Source organism: Gopherus evgoodei, chromosome 1, assembly GCF_007399415.2.
Source record: "Gopherus evgoodei ecotype Sinaloan lineage chromosome 1, rGopEvg1_v1.p, whole genome shotgun sequence".
NCBI lineage: Eukaryota > Metazoa > Chordata > Testudines > Testudinidae > Gopherus > Gopherus evgoodei.
This window is the reverse complement of record NC_044322.1, coordinates 303735146-303760926: the sequence shown is the minus strand read 5'-3', so window position 1 is coordinate 303760926 and position 25781 is coordinate 303735146. Positions and strand designations below refer to the sequence as shown.

The window sequence follows — 25781 nt, the reverse complement described above, 5'->3', positions numbered from 1 at the left end:
AAGCTTTTAGGTTGCTATTCTAAGTGACTTGAGTGGGTACTGAGTAGATCAATGCCTCAATACCTGTTTTAATCTTTTTTAAATATAGCCAGAAGCGTAAGTACATTTACACTTTCTATATAATGAAAGTCTGTACAAGTACATTAGCACTTAAAAAACTTACATACTTAATTCAGGGAGGTCAAGAGGAATGTGTGGCAGATGGGATGTGATCAGGCCATTCACCCACTGGTCCTTACAGCCCAAACTCTCTCATTTTCAATATTAAAGTCAACCTTGCACACATTTTGCCAAGTAACCACACTTGTTGCTTTGTCTGTTGTCTGACCCTACCTACTCCATATTTGGGAGTTTGTTTTGATAGTGCAGCTTTTTATTGACATCCCACCAGTACATATCATACAAATTATATCACCCCTTTGTTGTGTGATGTGTCACTTAGCCTGTAAGCTCTTCAAAATGGGAACCAGGCCTTATTAGTGTCCATATGGGGCCTAGAACATTTTTGGACATTTAATGCATCCCCACCGAAAAAACTGTTTTTAGATACAACTCCCACAATTCTTTGGACTACAGATCTGCCTATCAACTCCATCACATTGCTCTTGTACACCACTGCCTCAATTCCTTGTCTGCAGATGTCTCCAGAATCTCCTAACCCTATGGCCTAAAAAGTCTCTGCACTCCCCATTCTACTACTTTAAGGCCTTGATCTACCAGGACAACCCTGCAGGCAGATGCTGGCACTCTGAGCCCCACAAGTGTCTGCCTACAAAGTTCTCCTTGCAGAATCCAAACCTAAAGTTTGCATAGCACAGTGAGAAGTTCTCTATGTGCCAACAATTAAGCATTACGTGCCAAATGCTGCAAAGTTCAGAACTCCAAAATTCAGGGCAGTTCGGAGCTGGGGCTCTGGTTTAGCATATTAAAACAGGGAAGGGTCCAAATGCTAAGTTCAGAACTAGACTTCACTAAAGTACTGGAGTGTTGAATTACATTTATGCACAGGAATTCAGCATTATTTGGAAGAAACTATATCCAACACCCATCATTTAAAAAAAAATCTCTTTTTACAGGTGTGGGTGGGTGGGTGTGGAGAGGGTCTTTATCCACAGATATTTGAAATTTTGCTCCAATACTATAGTTTCTATTTTCCTGTCCCACTAAACACTGATTACTTTTATGAAATCAAACAACTATGCTACAAAGATAGGGATATATTTCATCTACAGTATTTTATTTCACTGTGTTTCTATTAAAATCATTATTGTTGTTCTGTGTTTTGCTAAAACGCTGAAGAAATTTGAGAGAGAAATCCATTTTTCAGATTTATTTCTCCAGCTTAGCAGCCTGAATGACAAGTGTCCATGCAATGGAAGTTTATTTGCAAATCCTGCTATTCATGTGCATCTGCATTTCATAAACTGCTCTAGAAAATGTGTTCTTTCCCACTTACTCACGGAAGGGTGGGTTTAGCGCTGAACAGCTGCTGTGAAGAAGTATGTTGTGTACCAGTTAACATTTTAACACTTAAAACATACACACTTCCTTTTTTTTTGTATAGTCAGAATTTGTAGCAACACTATAGTCCCAACACCCTGGACAAAAATTCCTTCTCATAGACAGCAGGGATCCTCACCAAGCCAACCCATCCCTCCCCCAGACATCACTCAGTTTCTAATTTTCTTTGAATCCCTGATACCACAACCATACAATGCTCCTCTCAAAGCTCTACACAATTTCCACTCCCAGGCCATATCCAACACCCCCCCAACCCACATATCCAATGCCCCCCCCCCCAACTTGACCTCCCAGGCCACATACAATTCTCCCTCCTCTCCTCAGCAAGGTCCCACACATTTACCCCACTCCTCCTCTGGCAAACACCTGTGCTCCTCACAGCAGCCAACACACCAGCCTCTCAACTCCACCATGCTCCTCTTGCTACAGCTAAATCTGCAGCAGCTCTTACCTGAAGCCTTCACTGGGCATCATGCTGCTCCTGTAATTGCTCACCCTTCCAATAAGCCACCATGAATGCAGGTAGGAAGCAGCAACATGACTCTAACGGGCTTTTTTACAGTGCAGGAAGGCCTCAGAGCCTTTAGCTTCCCTCAGAAACAGCAGAGGGTGAGCTGGTGAATGCAGCAGGTCCCGCTACTCCACCACAGGTGCTATTGAACAGAGAGCCCTGTAAGGAGAAAAGCACAGGTGCACTCACTAGCCAAACGCAGCAACTCTGCTGGCAGCTGCTGCTCTGCTCCCTATGAACAACAGGTCTGTCCCTTGCCTCTCTCTCCATGACCTGTGCAGGCACAGCTCAGACTGCTGCTCTCTGCCTCTCAAACACCAGCAGAGAAAGTATTTACACCCACAGCCCTCCATCAAAGCCCTAGTTGCTATCAGAGGTAAAAATAGCAGAAAGGGTTTGTGCAACAACTCATTACCCTAATGAAAGATGAGGCCACTGCTGATGACAGCACCATTGCTCATATTCAAGCTAAAGAGACAGGGCTGGAGCATTCATTGATTACAGTTGTTTGTTCTGGGATTTGCGGAGCAGGGGTTGGGTTGTTAAAATGGTCTGTCTAAAAGAGGAAAGACATCATCTCCACATTGGGGCCCAGATTCTCAAAAGTACTGAGGCACCTAACTCCTATTAGTTTAAATGGAAATTAGGAGCCTAAATACCTTTAAGGACAAGGACCTGGGTCCCTGAAGCAAGAGCAACATTCCACCCTGTTAAAAGACAGCATGATTTGGAAACTGTAACATAGCAAAGTTAGGTGCTAGCCATGTCCCACCTTGCATATTTTCACATTCTAGCACTTTTCAGTAGCAAGCAATAGTCTTTCCAACCATAACCTGTGTTACCATTGCTAATTTAGGACTAGTGTAGATGGAATACAAATTTTCTCAGCTAGATGGACAATATGTTGAAGCACTTACAATAGAAGTATGATATTTGCATATAATTCTAATGAAGTTTGGATGGCTCTATTTAACATTTTATAGGGAAGCAAATCACATTGTATATTTTCTCCTCAATATATGCATGCAACTTCCATGGAGGCTAAGAAAAATTATATATGCATCAAGGGGGAAAGGTAAGTGCACTATTCTTACAAAGAAGAAAATGAAAACTTCATCTGCTCTTTAGATTTTCTGTAGTTGCTTTCACTGTGCTTGCCATATGAGGCTGGAGTTGTGCAAGTCTTAATGGAATGGAGTAACCAAAATTTTGGCTTAAATGACCTACTTTACATATAAAGTAAATCTGATGATGTGCTTATTACATCTGCTTACCATCTATGAAGTGCATCCATTAAGGTTCAACCTTACTCACCTCACACTTCATGATTAGTCCCACTTGATTTCCAGTGAAAGTGCTTGTGGAGTAAGGTACAAATCATATGGGAGATAGTACTTGTAACCTTCTTATAATGGGTGATTATAATTTTTTTTTAAATAATAATTGGACAGGAAATAGAGAGCACTCATCTAGCACAATGACTCTAAAAAGTTGAGAGGGGAACTGTCTTTTTTTTAAACTAAAAAAAAAAGTAAAGTGGGAGGGAGACATTTCAAAACTCGATAAACTGCACTGCAAGTGTTGTAGAAGATCTCAGATACTAGTACCAAAACAATTTTGGTTTTCATCTTAACTGGAAAGTTATTTAAAAATGTTAGTAATTATATCTGAACAGAAAGCAAAACTGAAGATGTACTAAAGAAAAAATAACTATGAAAACCAACAATAGTGCAGCCTTACTCTAAGTGTAAGAGTGTAGATACATGACTTTTTTAGTTTTTGGTTTGGATTTTTCTATTGCATTGTCATCAGAAAGGCAAATGGACGAAGGAAATATAAGAGCTTTGTTATTTTTCCACAAGATTATTTCAAACTACCTGCGAGTACTAAAGTATCGGCACAAACTGAAGCTACAATCTTCAATTTCATTCCATAAGCAGAAATTTAAAATCTAGCATCCCACAGTTTTGACATTACCAGTGTACTTTATAAGCTGTAATCATGTGGACATTGCACTCTATGCTTGTGCTGCAGATTTGACTTATTTGTTTCTATATCCTGTAGAATTATGGCTAATCTGCACTATAGTTCACAATATTGGCATTCTCTCCTTAGTTTAGTGGGGATTTAAAAGCAAATGTCAAAGAAAAGCCTCATTGCTAAGACTTATTTTTCAAGTTTTTGTATAGTGACATATTAGTTACCAAAATAAGAGTATATTTTATGATGTATGGACTTTATTGCAGTTGTTTGCTTGAAGAGCTGCAAGTTTCCAATAATCCCCAATGAGTATCATTGTTAAGAAATAAGATTCCATTATAGTTCCTGATAGTTAATGTAACAGCAGCGTGTCCTGAAAAGACAATTTAATCATTCTAACCAAGTTTTCAATAAATTCTGCATAAGTTATAGTCAATGATCAGCATAATATAAAGTGCATACATTCCACTTAGTTAAGGACAAAATGTCATGGACTGAAAAATATTAATTCATACTGTGAATAGAGCACCATGCAAAAAAAATACGTCAGCCATTTTGGTGCACCACAGCTAAGTCATTCCCATGTGCACAGCCTAGAAAATTCTTTCTATATTTTTATTCAAGTATTTTCATTAGCTAAAAAAGCATTCACAACAAATATTAAAATAACAGTTCCTTTTTAAACAAACTCAGAGAATTGTGAATGAATGTACTCCTTGAAAGCGAGAATATTTATTTTTTCCAGTCTAACGTATGGCCTTGCAATCTGCAACTCAATTTATTTTATCCTTTGGATCCTGGCTTTAGGCCTGCAAAAGCTTTGGAGTTCTTGAGAGAATGTGAGATTTCATTGAGAAAAGAGATGAAATGTGAGTCCCTCTCTGATTTCTTAGCCTCAAAAATAACTACAATGGTAAAATGAGGTTCAGGGCGTGTCAGAAAGTACGTGCTTTGGACTTTGTCATCATAGAAGTGAACAACCTTGTCCAAACTGTTGAGGTCAGCGGTTCTGTCAGTCATAATCATGATTACATTGGGCCAGTGCATTACAGGCCTGTCACTGGGCAGAGAGACCACAGCTGGGTATTGATCCACCCCCTTTGGGGCTTCCCTATAAGAGTGGGGATGATGGTAGCCATGTCCCTGGAAGCTCTCTGACCCACGGTTGTCAAAGATGAGAGAAACATTAACTGCGTCATATTTCCTGATGAAGCTGGAAATTTTCCCAAAATAATCAGGGTTAGTTCTAGCAGTCAGCGTTTTCATTTCAGATGCAGTTGTTTGTCGACTGAGGGCCTCATGAAAGTAAAAGCTAAACTTGGCAAGAAGAATGTTTTTGAGTTTCAGCAACCAGAGGAAAAGGTGTGGTGGTTGTACGGCCTTCTGAGACTGCCCTCCAAACAGATGTTTCTTGGTCTCTCGCTGTTTCTCAAAAATCTGGCCCCACGTCTGCAGCTTTGTATGAGCACTGTGCAAGTTGACTAGGGATGGGAGAAACTTCCACTCTGAGATCTGAGCCTGAGCCTTTAAAAGATGTGCAAGCACATCCACTTCCAGCTGGAAGCTGCTTTCAAGAGGACTGAGGATTGGATGGTGAAATCTAGAAAACAAAACATTTTTAAAAGTGTGATGGATGTTGCACATGACAGAAAAATTGTTATTAACTAGTACACCAACTCGCAGGCAAAACATCACTGAAAGTCAAACGAAGTGTAGGCAGAAGAATTCTATGCTGATTAGTTTAAAAGCATGACTTTTAACATTGTTTTTGCATAAATATTTTTAATTAAAAATGTAGCATCTCTTCATACCTGATACACACACATTTGTACCATTTGGTTTTATCAATGGAAAAAAATTGATAAGTTCCAACACCAATGCCACTTCCCTTTCCCACAACTAGGATACTGAACTTATTAAAAAAAACCTGCTATTTTAATATTCCATAACTACTGGCAATAAGACACTTTTTGACGGTTATGGTCTAGTTACCCAGACATCTCTATCAAAGCAACTAACGCACCCAAAATTGCACGATTGTTGTCCAACTAGGCTTCCTCATAGTCACTTGTTTCCTCACAATGAAATAGGAACAGCAGGGGCTGAATAGGGGGATTTGGTAAATAAAACCATAATTGACTATCTGATGCCAAACCTGCTCTCAAACTTTAAATCACAGCAGCTGAGGGGCAGGGTCTGATGGAGGTCTGACCAACATCACACTGGAGCTGCTATCATGGCTGAATCCATCAGACACCAGAAATTTCAGGACAAGATCATCCCTTCACTTGTACAGCAGAAGTTGAAGAAAAAAAACCAAAGCTCTTAGTCTGAGTGCCATTACACGTTTATGCACAAGAGGGGTCCTGCCATGTCAGAGCAGGCCTGGGTGAGATAGGACACAGGAAATTAGAGTATGAACCTCTCACTTTTCTTAAATGAACTTGAATTTTTAATATGCCTCTTATTTGGAGGAAGCAGAGCAGCTCCATGCTCTTGCATGTGTGACATGTACAGAAACTCAATTTCCAGTCACGTAACAAACATGTATGTTTGGAACTTACTTAGGTAGAAGTGGAAACTCTCGTATTATAGAATATCCCTTCAAAAACATAGCCATATGTGCAATATCTGTGACTGGTCCTACAGGCACTGCAAAAGAATTCCAGCCACCACTGGATTTGCTCCTAAGCAGATATCTCCCCCAATCCCAGCACTTAAATCCTCATTTTGAATATGTACAATGTTTACATGCAATTTTCCTATTCAAAAGTAAATCTCAAATTACCACAGAAAGTTTCTCATCGGGAGCCTATCCAAGATGGCATGCATTAGTTGTTTTGGTGGAATTTCCCAGACCATCATGACCACTGATGATGCTGCAAGAGTCCTAAGGCAGCAAGTGAAACTAGCAGAGTACACCACTGTATCTTCACTGATACAGTGATGTCATCTTGGTTCTGAGTCAAGATGGGAATTGCATACAAGATCTAATATACTGTACCATATCACACAAAATGTGTTGTGCTGTCACACAGAAATTACTTTACTGGATCAGACCAGTGGCCTCACTGGTGTGATATTTTCTCTCTGATGGTGGCCAGTACCAGATACTTCAAAGGAAGTTGCAAGAAACCCCTAATGGGAAATTATTGAAAAAAATACCCACATGGAAAGTTTTTTCCCAACCCCTCAAAATAAGTGGTTAGTTTATGTCCTGAAGCAAAGGGGTTTATATTCTTTCTAAAATAAAAAATAAATGTAGTTCTATCTAATGAAAGTGAGAGAGAACTCATTTCTCTCCCTGTTATAATAAATAACAGAAGGGGGAAATGGGTGTGTCCCCCTTGTTTGCTTCTGTTTGATACACAGAAGGCTGTGTGGTTTGAATTCTTATTTTTTTCCTGAGAGGATTCATTCAGAACTTGTCTATCCTGTTTTTCCTGAACAAGGTATAACATGCTGACTTCTTCAAGTAAGGACTGAGAATGCTCCCAATTAGCTTTTATGGGCCACTAAGCAAAAATAGGAAAGACAAGATGTAATATTTCTTATATTTTTAAGAGAAAATAAATTAAAAGGTAGATTTAAGCTGGCCAGGCCTCATTTAAGTCATCTTAAAACAGCAAAAAAGCACATTTCCCCTCACCCCAAATTTTTGGCAGGTATCTTTAAGGGAAACAGGAACCAGTATAACTCATCTCTCTAGTGCATATTAACATTGACAGTCTGACACAAGAACCTGAGAACTGTGTCGGACAGATTATAGAACACTATTAAAGTAGCCATCAGCAGTTGGTTGTGTGGCATTAATACATCCTTTCTAGCTTGGGGGGGAGGGCAGGTATTTTGAAAGAAATCTGGCAGATCACATGATGAACACTGCTCTGAAGATAAATTAGATAATTTACCCAACATTAATGCTTTATATTCACACACATTTTGGCTTTCTACTGCAGCAAAGATCCAGGGTTTACCAGCTATTTCAGATGTGGGAGCCACAGGTCTATTAGAACAGTTCTCTCAGAAAATGAGTGTGCTGATTAATATGAATATTCTACCACGTACAGCATTATGTATTTATTTTCACTGATCTGCTGTCTGTTAGCATAAAAAAGAATACTGTCCTGTCTATTAAGCGAATTCATTCTTCTGAAACCCTATTCCTTCTAAACAGTCTCAAAATGTGCTATACTTAGACCATCAAGCATTTGAACACTTATAGTGACATTGACCTATGAAGGTTATTTATGATTAAAAGCAGCAAAAATATTCATGTAAATGCAGTTCTGCCAAGTCTTGTGGATTAACATTATGATGTGCAGCTCCCAACCCCCACTTTGCTTCATGCCTCAGTTATCTTTTCATGTCTCACGACATAGCAGGATTCGTTAAGCTGTTTTAATCCAAAAATACACATCAGCCTCAACTGAAAGCTTGAAAGTATGCTGACTGCAGAATAAATGGACAGTTATATGCCAAGAACATCTGCTTTAATTAAGTCTCATAACACAGAAATGTCTTGAGGAAGCATAGCATTGCATAAAACGGACAGGATTTTTACAATATTCTAGTAGAACACCAACACTATACTTCAAAATAACGCCTTGTACCCACATATTTATCACCGTTATATGTTTTATACTAAGCACGCCTTGTAAGGTATCATTTGAAAAATCTGTTGAACATTACCATCCTGTTCAACTGTATGTATTACCATTGTATGCAAAGTTAAGCTATATGTTAGTTATTGCAATATGTGAGTTTGGGTGATGCCCACAAGCTAGCTTTTCTGTGGCAACAAAGGAGCAACTAACACCTCCAAAATAGATTTACATCAGGACTAGCCTGCCATGTATAGATGGCTAATGAAGAACAATTTACTCTCCCAGTGGACCCCTTCCGGAGTCTCCTGTGAGACTATACACTATGGGGACTGTCTAATCCCTGTGACACAGCAACTATCTTTCCAGCACCAGGTAGAGAGTATAAAATAAGGGGCAATGATGTCACCTCTCGCCTCCCCCATCTACTCTGAAGGCAACAAGAATGTTTGGAAGACTTTGAAATGGGAAGACTGGTCCCAGACTGAGCAGGGAATTCAGCCTGTGTATTAAAAACTGTGAACTGCTTACAACACCTCGATGTCACAAGACAATATTTAACTTTTTACTTTGTAACTGTAAAAAAATGTTTGCTCTGAAACCATGAACCCAGCCAGGAGCGATCTACTCCTGCCTGTCAAGAAGGCCTATCAAATCATAACATTCAAAACCAACAGAACACTTCAACCTCTCTGGTCACTCAGGCCTTGTCTACACTACAAAGTTGCAGCGCTGGTGAGGGGGTTACAGCGCTGCAACTTAGGATGTGTACACACCTGCAGGGCATTACCAGCGCTGCAACTCCCTGTTTGCAGCGCTGGCCGTACACCAGGTCGTGCCTCGGGTGTAGAGGATCCAGCGCTGGATCACCAGCGCTGGTCATCAGGTGTAGACACTCACCAGCGTTTTTGTTGACCTCCGTGGAATAAGCAGGTATCCCAGCATACCTGAGGAAGCCTCTCAATTAAGCAAACTCCATGCCCTCCAAGCAGGTCTCCTTCCCCGCGGTGTGCTCTGGCGTTCTCCGACCCCCCCTCCAAGCAGGTCTCCTTCCCCGCGGTTTGCTCTGGTGTTCCCCGACCCCCCCTCCAAGCAGGTCTCCTTCCCCGCGGTGTGCAACAGCGCTGCAGCGTGGCTTCATCTAACACCACTTGCAGCGCTGGTTGCTGTAAGTGTGGCCACTCTGCAGCGCTGGCCCTATACAGCTGTACTAATACAGCTGTAACAACCAGCGCTGCAAAATTGTAGATGTAGACATACCCTCAGTAACAGACCGAAAGGTGGCAATCTTGCAACAGAAAAGCTTCAAAAACAGACTCCAACGAGAAACTGCTGAACTTGAATTAATATGCAAATTAGACACCATCAACTTAGGTTTGAAAAGGGACTGGGAATGGCTGAGCCATTACACACATTGAATCTATTTCCCTATGTTAAGTATCCTCACAGCTTCTTGTCAAACTGTCTTAAGTGGGCTATCTTGATTATCACTACAAAAGGTTTTTTTCTTCTGCTGCTAATTGCTCATCTTTATTAATTAGCCTCTTAGAGTTGGTAGGGCTACTCCCACATTTTCAAGTTGTGTGTGTGTGTGATATATATATCTCCTTGCTATATGGTCCATTCTGTGCATCCAATGAAGTGGGCTATAGCTCACAAAAGCTTATGCTCAAATAAATTGGTTAGTCTATAAGGTACCACAAGTACTCGTGTTCTTTTTGTGGATACAGACTAACACGGCTGCTATTCTGAAAACTATCAAAACTAAATGGGCCATTGAAGGACATCACAATACAAAGACTTTAATTGCTCCTTCACAGCCATGAAAAGGCTATGTGCAAAAGGGCTCATGCCCTCAGCTTGAATTCTGGAAGAAGGAAATCAAAGCAGCTGATAAGAAAATTTTTCATCTCTGTTTTGCTGTTTGGACTCTCACAGGGCTGGAGCTAAGAAACGGAAGTAGAGATCCCAAGGGTCAACCTGGCTTAGCCCTAAAAGACATTCAGAGCTGACCAATTCCTACAACTCTGACGGTCTCTACGTAAAAGAATAAATGGACACAAATCAGACGTCAACAATTATAACATTCAAAACCCAGTTGGAGAACACTTCAATCTCCCTGGCCACTCGATTGCAGGCCTAAAAGTCGCAATATTACAACAACAAAAAGCTTCAAAAACAGACTCCACCGAGAGACTGCTGAATTGGAATTAATTTGCAAATTGGACACCATTCAATTAGGCTTGAATCAAGACTGGGAGTGGATGGGCCATTACATAAAGTAAAACCATTTCCCCATGTTTCCCACCACCACCACCACCACCACAGTTCCTCACATCTTGTCAGTTGCTGGAAATGGGGCCATTTTCATTACCACTACAAACAGTTCTTTTTCTCTCCTGCTGATAATAGCTCACCTTAACTGATCACTCTCCTTATAGTGTGTATGGTAACACCCATTGTTTCGTGTTCTCTGTGTGTGTGTATATATATATATATATCTTCCTACTGAAGTGGGCTGTAGCCCACGAAAGCTTATGCTCAAATAAATTTGTTAGTCTCTAAGGTGCCACAAGTACTCCTGTTCCTTTTGGAACCATAAACTAACTCATTTGTGTATACATGCTTGCCCACTTTAACCTTGTAGTAACTCTCATTTCTTTTCTTAGTTAATAAATCTTTAGACAGTTTACTGTAGACTTGGCCACAAGAGTGGTATTTGGAGTGAGATCTAAGGTACAAACTGACCTGGGGTAAGTCACTGGTCTCTTGGGATTGGAAACAATCTGAGTCTTTTCTGATCTTTGGTGTATAGCAACCAACTATCATTAAATCCAGCTTGCCTGGGTAGCAAGAGAGACTGGAATACCCCAGGTGATTGTCTGAGACTCCGTGGTAAGACTGTTATAGTGCTTCAGGAGTTCACACCTGTTACTGGATTGGTGAAATCTAATTGCCAAACATACAACTAGTTTGGGGTCTCTGCCCTGCTTCTTGACAGTCTGCCTGGAGGCTGGCACTCATGGCCATGAGCCACTCCAACCAGCATACCATCTTGCTCCATTTTTTATATCCATATCCATATTTAATTTTCCAAGTAAATCAAATGAAGGAAGGAAAGACACTGAGGTCAGATGAGATGATCATAGTGGTCCTTTCTGGCCTTAAAAACCTACAAATCAAATAACTAATAATGGCCCAGATTTTGAGATGCAGATGAAGAAGATTCACATACTCCCAGGAAGGGGACAAGGAGAAGAGATGGCACAAAGGTGGCTTTATTTCACTCCCCCAATTCTGAGATTGCACCTGATCAGTCCCTATCATATATTAGAGCAATGTGAAAACTGCTCTAGTCTACACTTGCTGGCAGTAGCCTGCAGAGACTGCTCTGGCAACTGAGAAATGCCAGAGTTGAAGGAAGCCCTAGCTACACCCCCTTTTGGCACAGAAGCCACTACATTGACTCTATGTCACTTTTGGATTCCTCCGTCATAGAGGCAGCCATCTAATCCAGAGCAGGATCTGAGCTACTATCTTTGACAGCCATCTGAGATCTAAAGAACAGAAAGGATGAAAAAAAACATTAAAAAATTATAAGACTAGTGACAGGAACATAAGATCTATTTTAAAAAGTGAAGTTTCCAGGTATTACCCACAATCTTTGCTGATTTTGGTCATTTTACATTTCTTAGCATGTTTTGCTCTTCCAATGACTTGTGAAACAGGCTACACAAGTGCTGTCAAGCACACAGCATAAACCAAATGGAAACAGAAAGATATTTTTCTCCAGTCTTAGATAACACTAAAAGCACTAAGAGGGAAGAGTTTCTGAAATATGCAATTTTTAATGTGCATTGTCCTTTTAATGATCTAAGTTTCCACCAGTTCCAAAGTGATTCTGCCTATGTTTCTTACAATATGTTATTAGTGTCCTTTTTATCTAACCATTTGCACTGGTAGCCAGGGCCGGTGCAAGGAAGTTTCGCGCCCTAGGCGAAACTTCCATCTTGCGCCCCCCCAGCCCTGCAGCAGCTCCTCACCCTGAAGTGTGCCCCCCGCCCCCGCGGCAGCTCCCCACCCCCTGGCCCGAGGAGCCCTGCGGTACCTCCCGACCCCAGCTCACCTCTGCTCCGCGTCCTCCCCGAGCATGCTGTCCTGCTCTAATTCTCCTCCCAGGCTTGCGGCGCCAAACAGCTGATTGGCGCCGCAAGCCTGGGAGGCGGGAGAAGTGAAGTAGCAACTGCACAGTGGAACCCCTGGGCTGCCGGTGGCACGCTGACCCAGGCATGGGTGGCAAGTTTGTAGAAATTTTGGTGGTGCCCAGAACCTGCCCCCCAAAACTCCGCCCCCATTTGCCTAAGGCTCTGCGAGAGGTTGAGGGGGAGAGCTCTGGGGTGCAGGTCCTTAGCTGGGGATTAGGGTGCAGGAGGGGTGCAGGCTTTGGGATGGAGTTTGGGTGCTGGGTGCAGGCTCCGGGCTGGGGCAGGAGGTGGGTGTGCAGGAGGGGGTGAGGGGTGCAGGCCCTGGGAGGGAGTTTGGGGGTGGGAAGGAATGTGTGGGAAAGGGGAGGTGGTGCACGCTCTGGGAGGGAGTGCATGCTCTGGGAGGGAGTTTGGGGATAGGAGGGAGCGCAGGGGGATGAGGGTTGGGGCTGAGGATGAGGGGTTCATGCTGCAGGGGGGCTCAGGGCTGGGGAAGAGCATTAGGGTGCAGAAGGATGAGGGTTGGGGCTGAGGATGAGGGGTTCATGATGTGGGGGGGCTGAGGGCTAAGGAAGAGGATTAGGGTGCAGGAGGATGAGGGTTGGGGCTGAGAATGAGGGGTTCATGATGTGGGGGGGCTCAGGGCTGAGGCAGAGGATTAGGGTGTGGGGGGCTGAGGGGTTTGGGGTGTTGGAGAGACTCAGGGTGAGGGCGGAAGCACAGGGTAAGGGTAGCCTGCCCTGCCATTAGGAGTGGGGGGCACTAGGACCCTGGGACAGCAGTTCTGCCGGGAGCGGCTCTACTCCAGCAACAGAAGCAGGCAGGGGAGAGACGCTGCGCTGCTTTCTGTGAGGCAGGGACGCAGCAGGGCGTGCGGGGGGGGAGACCCGCGGGGGTGGGGGCCCGATCCAGGCAGGGCCGGGGGAGAGACCTAACTCCAAATATTGCTGGAGCAGGGCCCCCAGCCCTGAATATTGCTGGTGCTCGAGCACCGCAAACAGACATAACCTGCCCCCTATAAACCCTGGGCTGCTGGCTGCCGCGGCGGCGCCCTGACCCAGGGGACACCCTGGGCTGCCGGCTGCAGATGCTGCTGGCAGCTCCGAGTTCCTCGCGATCCCAGCAGCGGCCGCTCAACCACTTAAAAAAAATTGGGGGGCACTGCTTTTTGGCGCCCCCAAATCTTGGCGCCCTAGGCAACCGCCTAGTCCGCCTAAATGGTTGCACCGGCCCTGCTGGTAGCCAACAAGAGCTGAGTCTGCAGAAGTTACATTGAACTGGTAAATTATTAAACTGCAGTGCCTAGATCTGGAATGTTTTAAGGCAGCACTGAGAATTATGTTGATTCTTCCTAAAGCATGTGTCAGTTTAAAATCTAGTTTAGCTTCCCGACATAAGAACCCCTCAAATGTATTTCTGATGAGAATGTGATTGTTACCTAGAGGAGACAGTAAACTGAACATTTTTTGTTAGCTTTCAAAGACTGTCTACAACAGCTGACTATTTTAAAACAATTGTCATTGTTTTATTCTATATACTAAGTCATCCTCTTTTCAATTTTATCCCATAGTACATTTCAAAATCACTATCAGTGTAAAGGCTTCTATCTTTTAGATAATTAAGAAACAGCCTCTCTTTGTATGGACCTTTGTATCAGCTGTGATCAGGCTGGGGACTCCTGCAATCATCCACAAATTTGATCGTCTATAGTTTGCAGCTAGAGGGCATAGAAACTCTGGTACTTGCTGCTCTATTGGTCCAGTAAATCTCAAGTTGACTTCAGGGTATGGTGTAAAGTGTTTCCAGAGTGGCAACAATGGTATTCATAAATAAATATATCCTGTAGTGAGATTTTAATTTACCTGTAGATAAACTACACGTTATTTTAATCTCTACATATACTTCTGGAGACTAGGTAAGGGGCACATTTTCCAGTCTAAAAACAAAACTGCTCAGATGCAAGTATTTGTATCTTATTTCTACACTAATTCTATGTTCATCCTCGTAAACTTAAGTCCACTTTGAATTTAACATACATTTTTCCCATGAAACACTGCTGCTGCAAAACTCGCTTCACTGCATATAATTAACACAACTCTTCCTATTTGCTGAGTGCAGGAAACGACTGAGAAGACAATTCTGTGACCATGATGAGCTAAAATATCTTCACATTTTCTTGCAAGAAGGGTCATGTTTTGAGTACTGGAGAAATGCTGTGTTACTCATGTCATATTTATTTAATGCATGAACTCAGGTGGAGGACTGTGCTGCTTAACAAAAGCATAGGACAGTAAAATTATTATACTTGCTGGAGAGGACTTGCTTAGGCCTCATCCTCGTTTACAATACTGAATAGAACATCATGACACATCTGAGTATTTAATTCTAATAAACAAGAACTCACCTTGAGCTGTATTTCTTTAGGATGGAGTCCAAAATGTTTACGAGTTCCTCAGAGTTAATGAACTTTTGGGTGCTGAGGGTGAACATTTTTTCATAGAAGTCAGCAATTTCCATCCGAGCCTGAACAAAAAAACAGAGCTGTTCAGACAGGTGAGAAAGCAGCTCTTCCAAATGAGGAGCTGTTCCTCCTAGTGCATTGCGACCCGTCGCCACCACCTTCTTCAGCTCATTGTGCAGAGATGTGTAGATGGTTCGGATGGAGTCCTTTCGGCTGAAGAATGACTGACCACCTGTTCAGATAAATATGGATGTATTACCAAAACCCAGGGATGGCAAAGATAGACAACAATACTGGGAAATGGTGAGCAACCATGCCTCCTTTCAGCTAGGTGCTCCTAAATGTCTACATTAAGACATTTCCCTGAGGTATTTTTCCACTCACAGAATACTTTTCAGATAAGTACATTGGGAATAAGCATTTGCATAGACACTACACATAATTTTGTTCAGTGACTGGCATAATTCATGCTTGTTGCAATTCATTTTTCAACAAGGGACTGATGTAAGACTTCGCTCTCTGCCTGCCTGCCTCTCTCCCATCCATCTCCAATTTTCAGGAAGGTCACAATATAAGTAAGTTCTCACCTAGCCTTGCTAACATATCAGCTGTGACCTGGAAACACTCCTTTTTCTGGAGACTAGACACATGATTCACAGCGCAATTTTAATAATCTATGATATTATTAATAACACTAGACCTTTTAATGTGACAATGCCCTTTAAAAAATGAAACATTTACAATTTGTAAGACAGAACTTAAATGTGAACCATACAATTGTGTGTATACCAAAAGTTTTCAACTCCCCAAACAACCCAACTGCAAATCAAAATCTCAGAGGGAAACAATACCCACATACTTCAGAGGACTGCATGGCAGGTTGTTCCATAACAAGACAAAATTCAAACACGTACATCTTAAATTACTGAGAACAAGGGGAATGTGGGCTTGTATTTTCTCAACAGCTGCTTGACACCCTTTGCGATTTAAAAAAAAAATGTAAACATACTTCATTAGATGCCAGGAACGGACTGCATGAAGGCACCATTTCACTAGCTCTAATTAATAACCTCCACTGAAGGCCACCTGTATTACTAAACAGATGCATGGATCTGCTGCAGAGGTGTCCTTGCTTCATAACAACTCGATGCTACAACAAAGAGCCGCTACCAGCATGAATAGAGCAGAAAGAAAATGTACTATGTTAAGCCTTTACTGTTTGATTTTTACATTATAAATTTAGGTCTTATCTACTTGTATCCATTCGAAAGTGACTGAAGAACTAGTGAAATTAAATATAGAGTTGAAAGAGGAAGGGAATTTTAGTTCCTTTAGATTCCGTGACTTCCAAAGACCTCTGTGACTTCAGCCAGCCGCCCGGCTGGGAACCGCAGGGTCCCCCGTGGCTCCTCACCGCCCCAGGGGGACTCCCGGAGTTCAGCATGGGGGGACCCGGGAGCTCCCAGCCCATCTGCAGCTGCCCAGGCTCCTCATTCTACCATAGATATTTTTAGTAAACATCAGGGACAGGTCACAGGCTTCCGTTAATTTTTCATTTATTTTTCATAATTGTCCATGACGTTTACTAAAAATATCCATAACAAAATCTTAGCCTTACTAATAAACTGTATTTTGGATGTTAAGCATACTCCATTCTAAAAAAGATTCTTGGGACCTTTTTTTGAAAATAAACTTAACACTTTCATTGTCTGCAGCAGGACTTTGAAATTTGGCAGGCAGTAAGTTCTGAGGCTACAGAAGCACCTTTTCTTTGTCCCATGAAACTTCATTCAGGGTTAGAAGAGATATAAACTTTTTTAAATTGCCATTTCCCTTCTGTTGCCAAATTCTTGCTGACAATTCAAGCAATGTGCCACAGCAACAAGGTGAACATGAACATTCTAAATCTTGGCCCCGGTTGCCATCAAAGCAGAAGCAGAGAATACACAACTGCAGAATAAATCCTGTGAAAAATATAGTATGTAGTTGTGTAATTAAAGACTGTTAAAGTACAAGAGGGCCAAAATAAGGTTGTATAAGCAACTTAAATTATCATTTCCTAACTTCAGAGGGCTTAATTTTACAAACATAATAATGTATTACACACAAAAAATTAAGCAGCAAAAAAGGGCAGACTTTCTTTAAAAAAAAAAAAAAAGAAGAAGAACAAAAAAGAAAAAAAAACAGCCTTTGCAGGCCACTTTTAAGATGCTGCATTATAGTATGAGGACAGACTCCACCACAGGTCATGTAACATTATGTACAGTGACACTGCAAACCACTCTCCCCCTCTTTTACAAGTAAGATTCCAACCATAAATCTGGATAAAATCTTACTCACTGACTATATGCATTACTTCCACTTACATCTGCAGCTTGTAATCATGTCAGTTCACTGAACCAGGCAAAAACACCAGAAATGCTCAGCAGATAGCTGGCTCAAACAAAAGGCAAAAGAGTCAACATTCACAGAGCACTTAGGCACCCATCTTGCAGGTGAATCTACTGGGGCTAAACCAATGCCTGGGTGGAACCTCACTGACTTCAATGAGACTCTATACAAGGGTCCACCCCTAAGGGATAGATTGCAGGATCAGCACCTTTGTTCCAATCCGATTCATTCTGGGAACAAAAGTCGTGAACTTTAAGTTCACAGTGTGCAAGCCTTAAAATGGAATTCCCTTCATTTTTTAGGCTGAAAGATATGCTAACATGTTAAGGAAAATCCACGTAACACAAATAATATATATTTTAAAAACACTACTTCAAAGACTAGATTTTATGCAGATATTCAAAGAGTTTCATTCAGGACCTCAAGTTTTCAAATACTTTGCAACTGCAAACTTGACAGAGAATTTTTCAAACACCAGAGAAACAAAATAAAAACCCTGTCTCTGCTGGCCCCCAAAGTCCACAACAAGCCATTTGAACAAATAATACCTGATTATCCAAAGTCAATTTAGCCTGGTGTCCGATGTCAGCGGGTATGACATATTAGCCTGAGTATCAGAGGGATAGCCGTGTTAGTCTGGATCTGTAAAAGCAACAAAGAATCCTGTGGCACCTTATAGACTAACAGACGTTTTGGAGCATGAGCTTTTGTGGGTGAATACCCACTTCCTCAGATGCATGTAGTGGAAATTTCCAGGGGCAGGTATATATATGCTAGCAAGCAAGCTAGAGATAACGAGGTCAGTTCAATCAGGGAGGATGAGGCCCTGTTCTAGCATTTGAGGTATGAAAACCAAGAGAGGAGAAACTGGTTCTGTAGTTGGCAAGCCATTCACAGTCTTTGTTCAGTCCTAAGCTGATGGTGTCAAATTTGCAGATGAACTGAAGCTCAGCAGTTTCTCTTTGAAGTCTGGTCCTGAAGTTTTTTTGCTGCAGGATGGCCACCTTAAGGTCTGCTATAGTGTGGCCAGGGAGGTTGAAGTGCTCTCCTACAGGTTTTTGTATATTGCCATTCCTAATGTCTGATTTGTGTCCATTTATCCTTTTCCGTAGAGGATAAATAAGGTGGCCATCCTGCAGCAAAAAAACTTCAGGACCAGACTTCAAAGAAAAACTGCTGAGCTTCAGTTCATCTGCAAATTTGACACCATCAGCTCAGGATTGAACAAAGACTGTGAATGGCTTGCCAACTACAGAACCAGTTTCTCCTCTCTTGGTTTTCACACCTCAAATGCTAGAACAGGGCCTCATCCTCCCTGATTGAACTGACCTCGTTATCTCTAGCTTGCTTGCTAGCATATATATACCTGCCCCTGGAAATTTCCACTACATGCATCTGAGGAAGTGGGTATTCACCCATGAAAGCTCATGCTCCAAAACGTCTGTTAGTCTATAAGGTGCCACAGGATTCTTTGCTGATATTAGCCTGAGTAGTTAAATTATCTTGCTTACATTTTAAATTACAAACCTACGTAACAAAGTTGTGGCATTGGATATGACTGATCAGTTTTTGGTCATACAATTACTCATACTGCTGATTATAGATGCTGATAGACGAAAAAGAATTGTTTTCTTAAAATGCCTCTCATGCAACAATAAAAGAGAGCGCCCATGTGCATGTTCAGCCACAAAGCTTAGAACTTTAAAATTTGTTTTAGTATAAGAAAGAATATCAGCAAAGTCAATAAAGATATCATTATCCCATTCTCTTTTAGAGAAACAGACCAGGCTACTTTGGTGGCTGTTGAGTTTAAACTATTTGCAGAGCTGGTGTTATATTTTTGAACATACTACATTTGAGTGAAAGATGTGACAGTCGTGTGAAACCCCAAGGACTGGGCTTATGATTTTTGCACTATTTTAGAACAGCATCATACACCACTTTCTCCTGGATATAGATGTGGACAGAATCAGATGATTACATACATCATCACCCCAGAATTTGCAGTAAGTTACACAACGTTGTACATTTACTTCAGAATTGCAGAAGACCATATCCATGGTTTTCATATTAAAATCTTTAACTCAATCATGTTCCTATTATCTCATCCCCCATATCTCAAATACAGTACTTTAGGAAAAGAATTCCAAAACCACACTGCACCTCAAAACTACTTAGGAAATTTGTAATTGCAAAAGGTTCTTTTCACATCAAATCCACCTCAGGTGATCAAACGTTGAAGGTATCCAAGTGAAAAGCCACCACTAACAGCAGCACTAATTTGCATTCTTGTTGGCAGTCTCAAGCAGAGAACTGAATGGGCATGAAATTTTAACTACCTTCTTAAGCCTATAAGTGGTCTCCCCGTCTCATGGTAGGGGCATAATCATGGGGGAGCATGGGAAAAGAACATAAGAATTGCCATACTGGGTCAGACCAAAGGTCCATCTAGCTCAGTAACCTGTCTTCCGACACTGGCCAATGCCAAGTACCCCAGGGGGAGTGAACCTAACAGGTAATGATCAAGTGATCTCTCTCCTGCCATCCATCTTCACCCTCTGACAAACAGAGGCTAAGGAGACCATTCCTTACCCATCCTGGCTAATAGCCACTAATGGACTTAACCTCCATGAATTTATCCCATTCTCTTTTAAACCCTATTATAGTCCTAGGCCATGTCTACATCTAAAATTTTGCAGCGCTGGTTGTTACAGCTGTATTAGTACAGCTGTATTAGTACAGCTGTATAGGGCCAGCGCTGCAGAGTGGCCACACTTACAGCAACCAGCGCTGCAAGTGGTGTTAGATGTGGCCACACTGCAGCGCTGTTGGGCGGCTTCAAGGGGGGTTCGGGGAACGCGAGAGCAAACCGCAGCGAAGCTGGTCTCCTTTCCCGGTTTGCTCTCGCGTTCCCCGAACCACCCTGCAAACCGCAGGGAAGGAGACTTGCTTGCTCGGGGGTTCGGGGAACGAGAGAGCAAACCGGGAAAGGAGACCAGCTTCGCCGCGGTTTGCTCTCGCGTTCCCCGAACCACCCTGCAAACCGCAGGGAAGGAGACCTGCTTGCTCGGGGGTTCGGGGAACGAGAGAGCAAACCGGGAAAGGAGACCAGCTTCGCCGCGGTTTGCTCTCGCGTTCCCCGAACCACCCTGCAAACCGCAGGGAAGGAGACCTGCTTGCTCGGGGGTTCGTGGAACGAGAGAGCAAACCGGGAAAGGAGACCAGCTTCGCCGCGGTTTGCTCTCGCGTTCCCCGAACCCCCCTGCAAACGGCAGGGAAGGAGACCTGCTTGCACGGGGGTTTGGGGAACGCGAGAGCAAACCGGGAAAGGAGACCAGCTTCGCCGCGGTTTGCTCTCGCGTTCCCGGAACCACCCAGCAAACCTCAGGGAAGGAGACCTGCTTGTTCGGGGAACGCGAGAGCAAGCCGGGGAAGGAGACCAGCTTGATTACCAGACGCTTCCTCAGGTATGCTGGGATACCTGCTTATTCCACGGAGGTCAAGAAAAGCGCTGGTAAGTGTCTATACTTGATTACCAGCGCTGGATCACCAGCGCTGGATCCTCTACACCCGAGACAAAACGGGAGTACGGCCAGCGCTGCAAACAGGGAGTTGCAGCGCTGGTGGTGCCCTGCAGATGTGTACACCTCCTAAGTTGCAGCGCTGTAACTCCCTCACCAGCGCTGCAACTTTCTGATGTAGACAAGCCCCTAGCCTTCACAATCTCCTCAGGCAAGAAGTTCCACAAGTTGACTGTGTGCTGTGTGAAGAACAATTTCCTTTTATTTGTTTTAAACCTGCTGCCCATTAATTTCATTTGGCAGCCCCTAGTTTGTATATTATGGGAACAAGTAAATAACTTTTCCTTATTTACCTTCTCCACATCACTCATGATTTTATATACCTCTATCATATCCCCCCTTAGTCTCCTCTTTTCCAAGCTGAAAAGTGCTAGCCTCTTTAATCTCTCCTCATATGGGACCTCTTCCAAACTCCTAATCATTTTAGTTGCCCTTCTCTGAACCTTTTCTAATGCCAGCATATCTTTTTTGAGATGAGACCACCATATCTGTACGCAGTATTCAAGATGTGAGCCTACCATGGATTTATATAAGGGCAATAAGATATTCTCTGTCTTAGTCTCTATGCCTTTTTTAATGATTCCTAACATCCTGCTTGCTTTTTTGACTGCTGCTGCACACTGTGTGGATGTCTTCTGAGAACTATCCATGACGACTCCAAGATCTTTTTCCTGATTAGTTGTAGCTGAATTAGCCCCCACCATACTGTATGTATAGTTCGTGCCTAGAGAGTTATAGGACAGATCTTTGGCCTTCAATATGCCCTGTGTGCCACTTCCAGATGTAAAAGGGCAATCAGCTGCCTTCAACAGGGTACCTGGAATTCCCCCGCCTAAGAGGAAATCCCCAGATGGCATAAAATCAGCATAACCAAGCAGAGGGCAGAAAGGATTATTGCTAGAGCTTCTTATGTTCCCGCCATCCCCATCTGTGTAACAGCTTTTAGGGGGGCTGTTAGCAATCTGGGTAAATTAAAGCAGCCCTGAGGCTGTGCTAACGTTCGCCTTTAGGGAAGAGATAATCAGTTTGTTTGTTTTTTGTCAAGGTCCAAATTTCTTGGTCAGGGTATTGTCAAGGTCCAGACTCCAGAGAAGGAGAAAAAAATAATGATAATTAAAGGAAGATTTTGGGGTGTGTTCAAAAGCATCTGGCAGTCCAGATTTGACCCAGTTTGCCTACTGACCCCCCCTACTCTAGGGCCATGATTGCAAAGATTACACGAACCCTCTGTCCCACCCCTTTTAGGCACTGAGCAGAGTTTGGCCAGACCCATGGTGCGGATTCTTACACTTTTTCCTCAGTCTCAAAAGCCATACATTGTCAAGTTGCCAGATGAATAACTGCTGTGCCTTATACTATCAACTCACATGTTTTGCTTTAACCCTCATACTATCATATACCCAAGGGTGGCCTTACAGGTATCATCCTACAATGGGGGTTTTTTTGTTTTGTTTTTAATATATGTATATAAAGTAGGGGGAAGATTAAATCAGGGGTTCTCAAACTTCATTACACCACAACCCCCTTATGACAATAAAAATTACTACATAACCCCAACAAAGAGAGCTGAAGCCTGAACCCACACATGCCCCACTGACACAGGCAGGGAGGCAAAGTTGAAGCCCAAGGGCTTCAGCCCCAGGTGGGGGGGGCCTGTGACCTGAGTCCCAACATGCAAGGCTGAAACCTTCAGGCTTCGGCCTCTGGTGTTGGGGCTCAGGCTTCGGCCCTGTGCCCCAGCAACTTCAAGCCATTAAAATGGGGTCACAACCCATTTTGGGGTCCTGACCCAGAGCTTGAGAACTGCTGGATTAGATCATCAAATATTGTGTGTATGAACTTAAATGCTTGTAAACTATAACTCTGGAGGCCAAAATCCTAGTATATGTACAGGACACACTGAACGCGGACAGAGGTAGCACAACCTTTCCTCAGTGCACTGCTAGCATGCTCAACTCTGACATTAAGAGGCGATGTCTAGCAGGTTACAGAGCTGTTCAGTCTGAACCACCAGTCAATCATTGGCCTTTCTGCTGAGACTCCACAGCAGGATGTAAGCGGTGGCTGTAACTAGGACAGTCAGCTAGAAAGCAGCCACACCTCTCTATGAGCAGTACACGTAGCCAGGGATGCCGCTGCCAATGGCCACAAGCGGCAGCAGGGAACCTTTGCCTCACCGGCAACGCTGCCCCGGCTTCCATGCAGCAGCGGCACCGCCCCCTGCACTGTCACCGCACCAAGGCAGCCCCCACTTGCTGGCCGGCCCTAAGGCCTGGTCCCCTCCCTGGGCAGGCCCCCAAAGCCCGGGGCGCTGCCAGCTGGGGCCCCCCAAGCAGCAGGAGGAGGCCGCCAGAGCGGAGCGCCCGCAGCCCCCGAGCGCCGCGCGGCCCGAGCCCGGCGGGTACCTAGCTTCTGGCCCAGGAAGGTCATGCTGTGATAGGCCTTCTCGGCGGCGGCCAGGTGCGCCAGCCCGGCCAGCAGGGAGAGCCAGCTGGCTCCCGCGCTCTTGTTGGCCTCCCGCTCCTTCTCCACATTGTCCTTGGCCTTGTCGTACGAGAAGATGCCCAGGTGGGAGAAGAACGTCTCCAGCACGGCCTGTTCCAGCGGCACCGGGGCGCCCAGCGGGATCGACTCGCCCATGCCGCGCCGGCCGCTTCCAGCTTCCCGCCGGGCACGTGATGCTCCAGGCTACCCCGCACCCCCCGCCACCGCCTGGCACGTGAGAGAGATGGGGACGGGCGTCGCCGCGCTGACTCCGCCCCTCGTTGGGCATGTGACGTGAGCAGCGGGAGGAAAGGGGGCAGTGAGGGCTAAGGCGCATGCTCGAAAAAAGCCAGGTGACGTCAGCGGGTAGAAAGCCTTTCACTTGGGTGGGGTTTGGCGCGGATGTGTCGGGTGCTGCGTGTGGGGGAGGGCGGCTGGTGGGTGACCCGGAGAGCGGTCCGGCTCCGCTGTGGCAGGGGAGGGCAGCCTGAGCCTGATCACTCGGGCTTTGCTCAGGCTCTCCCTGCCTCAGGGATCCCAGCACCTTCCCTGGCAACGGTACCCGCTGCGCTGCCTCAGGGGTGAACAGAGGCTTTACTGCTGGGCGGATTCTGCGCCACTGTGCAACGCAGAATTGTGCAGAAATTAACCACGTGTGTGCAGTATTTCCTTTCCCCCAGAAATGGGCTGTAGTGATATTAGCTTCGGCTAGAGGCCGCTGGACCCAGTAGAGCCCAGCTGGCAAATAGAAGACAGGGGCAGCCTGGAGGGTTCCCAGCAGTTGCAGCCGGTGAAGGGGTTGGGGGGTGACATTCAGGAAACTCCTTGCAAGCCCGGGAACCCAGCATCAAGCTGTTTCTCCCTCTGGGTTCCTGGGCTCCAGGAGGGTAGGGGGTGAATTTCTGGCTCCGGACTGGGGTGGGGAGGGGAGTGGGAGGAGGCAGAGAAACAGGAAGTAGGCTGTCATAGGAGTTTCTTTAAGTCTCCTGGGGGAAAGTTTGTGTGTGTCTATTGTTACAGATATCTTTGCTGACAGTATTTTGAAATAAATTACCAAAATAATTAAAACTGGCATGATTATATAGTGTTAGTTTGCCAAATAACATTTGCAGAATTTTAAAATATTGTGCTTTTTTTTTTTTTTTTTTGTTAAGAATTACCCCAGGAGGAAGCATTGCATATGTAACCCTTCTGCCCCTCTGAGTTGGCAGCAACAAGGGCCAGGTTCAGTATCCAGGGATTCCATTTCAGTAACACAATGCATAACCGGCTTGAGCCCCCACCCAGTGACCTGTGACACTCACATACCACACCCCCCTGGGCGCCTCTAGGAGGCAATACTTCCCCTCTCGCAAGCACGGAGTCTGAGTGTAGCAAAATCTTTTTAATAAGGGAAGGAATCAATGCGGCATCCCATTGGAGAAACACCACAAACAGGGTTATAACACAAACCATAAACAAAAACCCACCTCCAAGTACGTTTGGCACTGTCCTTTTTCCCCTTAGGGTTTTAAGTCCAATCACCCCAAAGTCCAACAACCCCAAAGTCTCTGGTCAATGCCACCCAAGAGTTCAAGAGTTTATCTGTAGAGGTCCCTCCCCCTAGCCTGAGTAGAAAGGGGCACCTTACGTGTTCCGGGGCCAACTGCCCTGCCTCTCCGTGAGTTCTGCTTCCGCCTTCTCCACGAACTGCTCCGCTTTACCAGCCACTCCACTCTGCTCCTCCAGCCTTCCTCAGAAACTGCTCAGCTCCACCAGCTGCTTTGCTCCATGAGCTGCTCCAGTTCTCCCTGCAAACTGCTCTGCTCCGCTCGCTCTGTGGGCCGCTCCACCCGTCCCACAGCTACTCCGCTCTGCCAACCGCTCCGCTGCCACCAGCTATCCCGTGATCCGCTCCAGCAGTCCCCACAACTGATCCACTCCGCCAGCTGCTCTGTTCCACAGTATAGCTTCAGGCTTCCCCACTAGTTAGCACAGTACTCAGTGCTCTCAGCTCAGTAATTTCAGCTCTTAGTGATCTCAGCTCTTAGTAGGGGAGCCCCA

The 25781-nt window shown here is 44.3% G+C and overlaps 1 protein-coding gene across 1 annotated transcript; it reads right to left on the bottom strand.

The window, feature by feature from the left end:
• Positions 1–4247: 4247 nt before the first annotated feature.
• On the bottom strand, positions 4248–23970 carry C1H12orf66 (chromosome 1 C12orf66 homolog). Its single transcript, XM_030548847.1, has 3 exons — positions 23660–23970; positions 15226–15514; positions 4248–5612 (listed from the first exon to the last, which is right to left on the bottom strand). The coding sequence occupies exons 1-3, from the start codon at positions 23892–23894 to the stop codon at positions 4796–4798; spliced, it is 1341 nt and encodes a 446-aa protein (XP_030404707.1). The 5' UTR covers positions 23895–23970; the 3' UTR covers positions 4248–4795.
• Positions 23971–25781: the final 1811 nt, after the last annotated feature.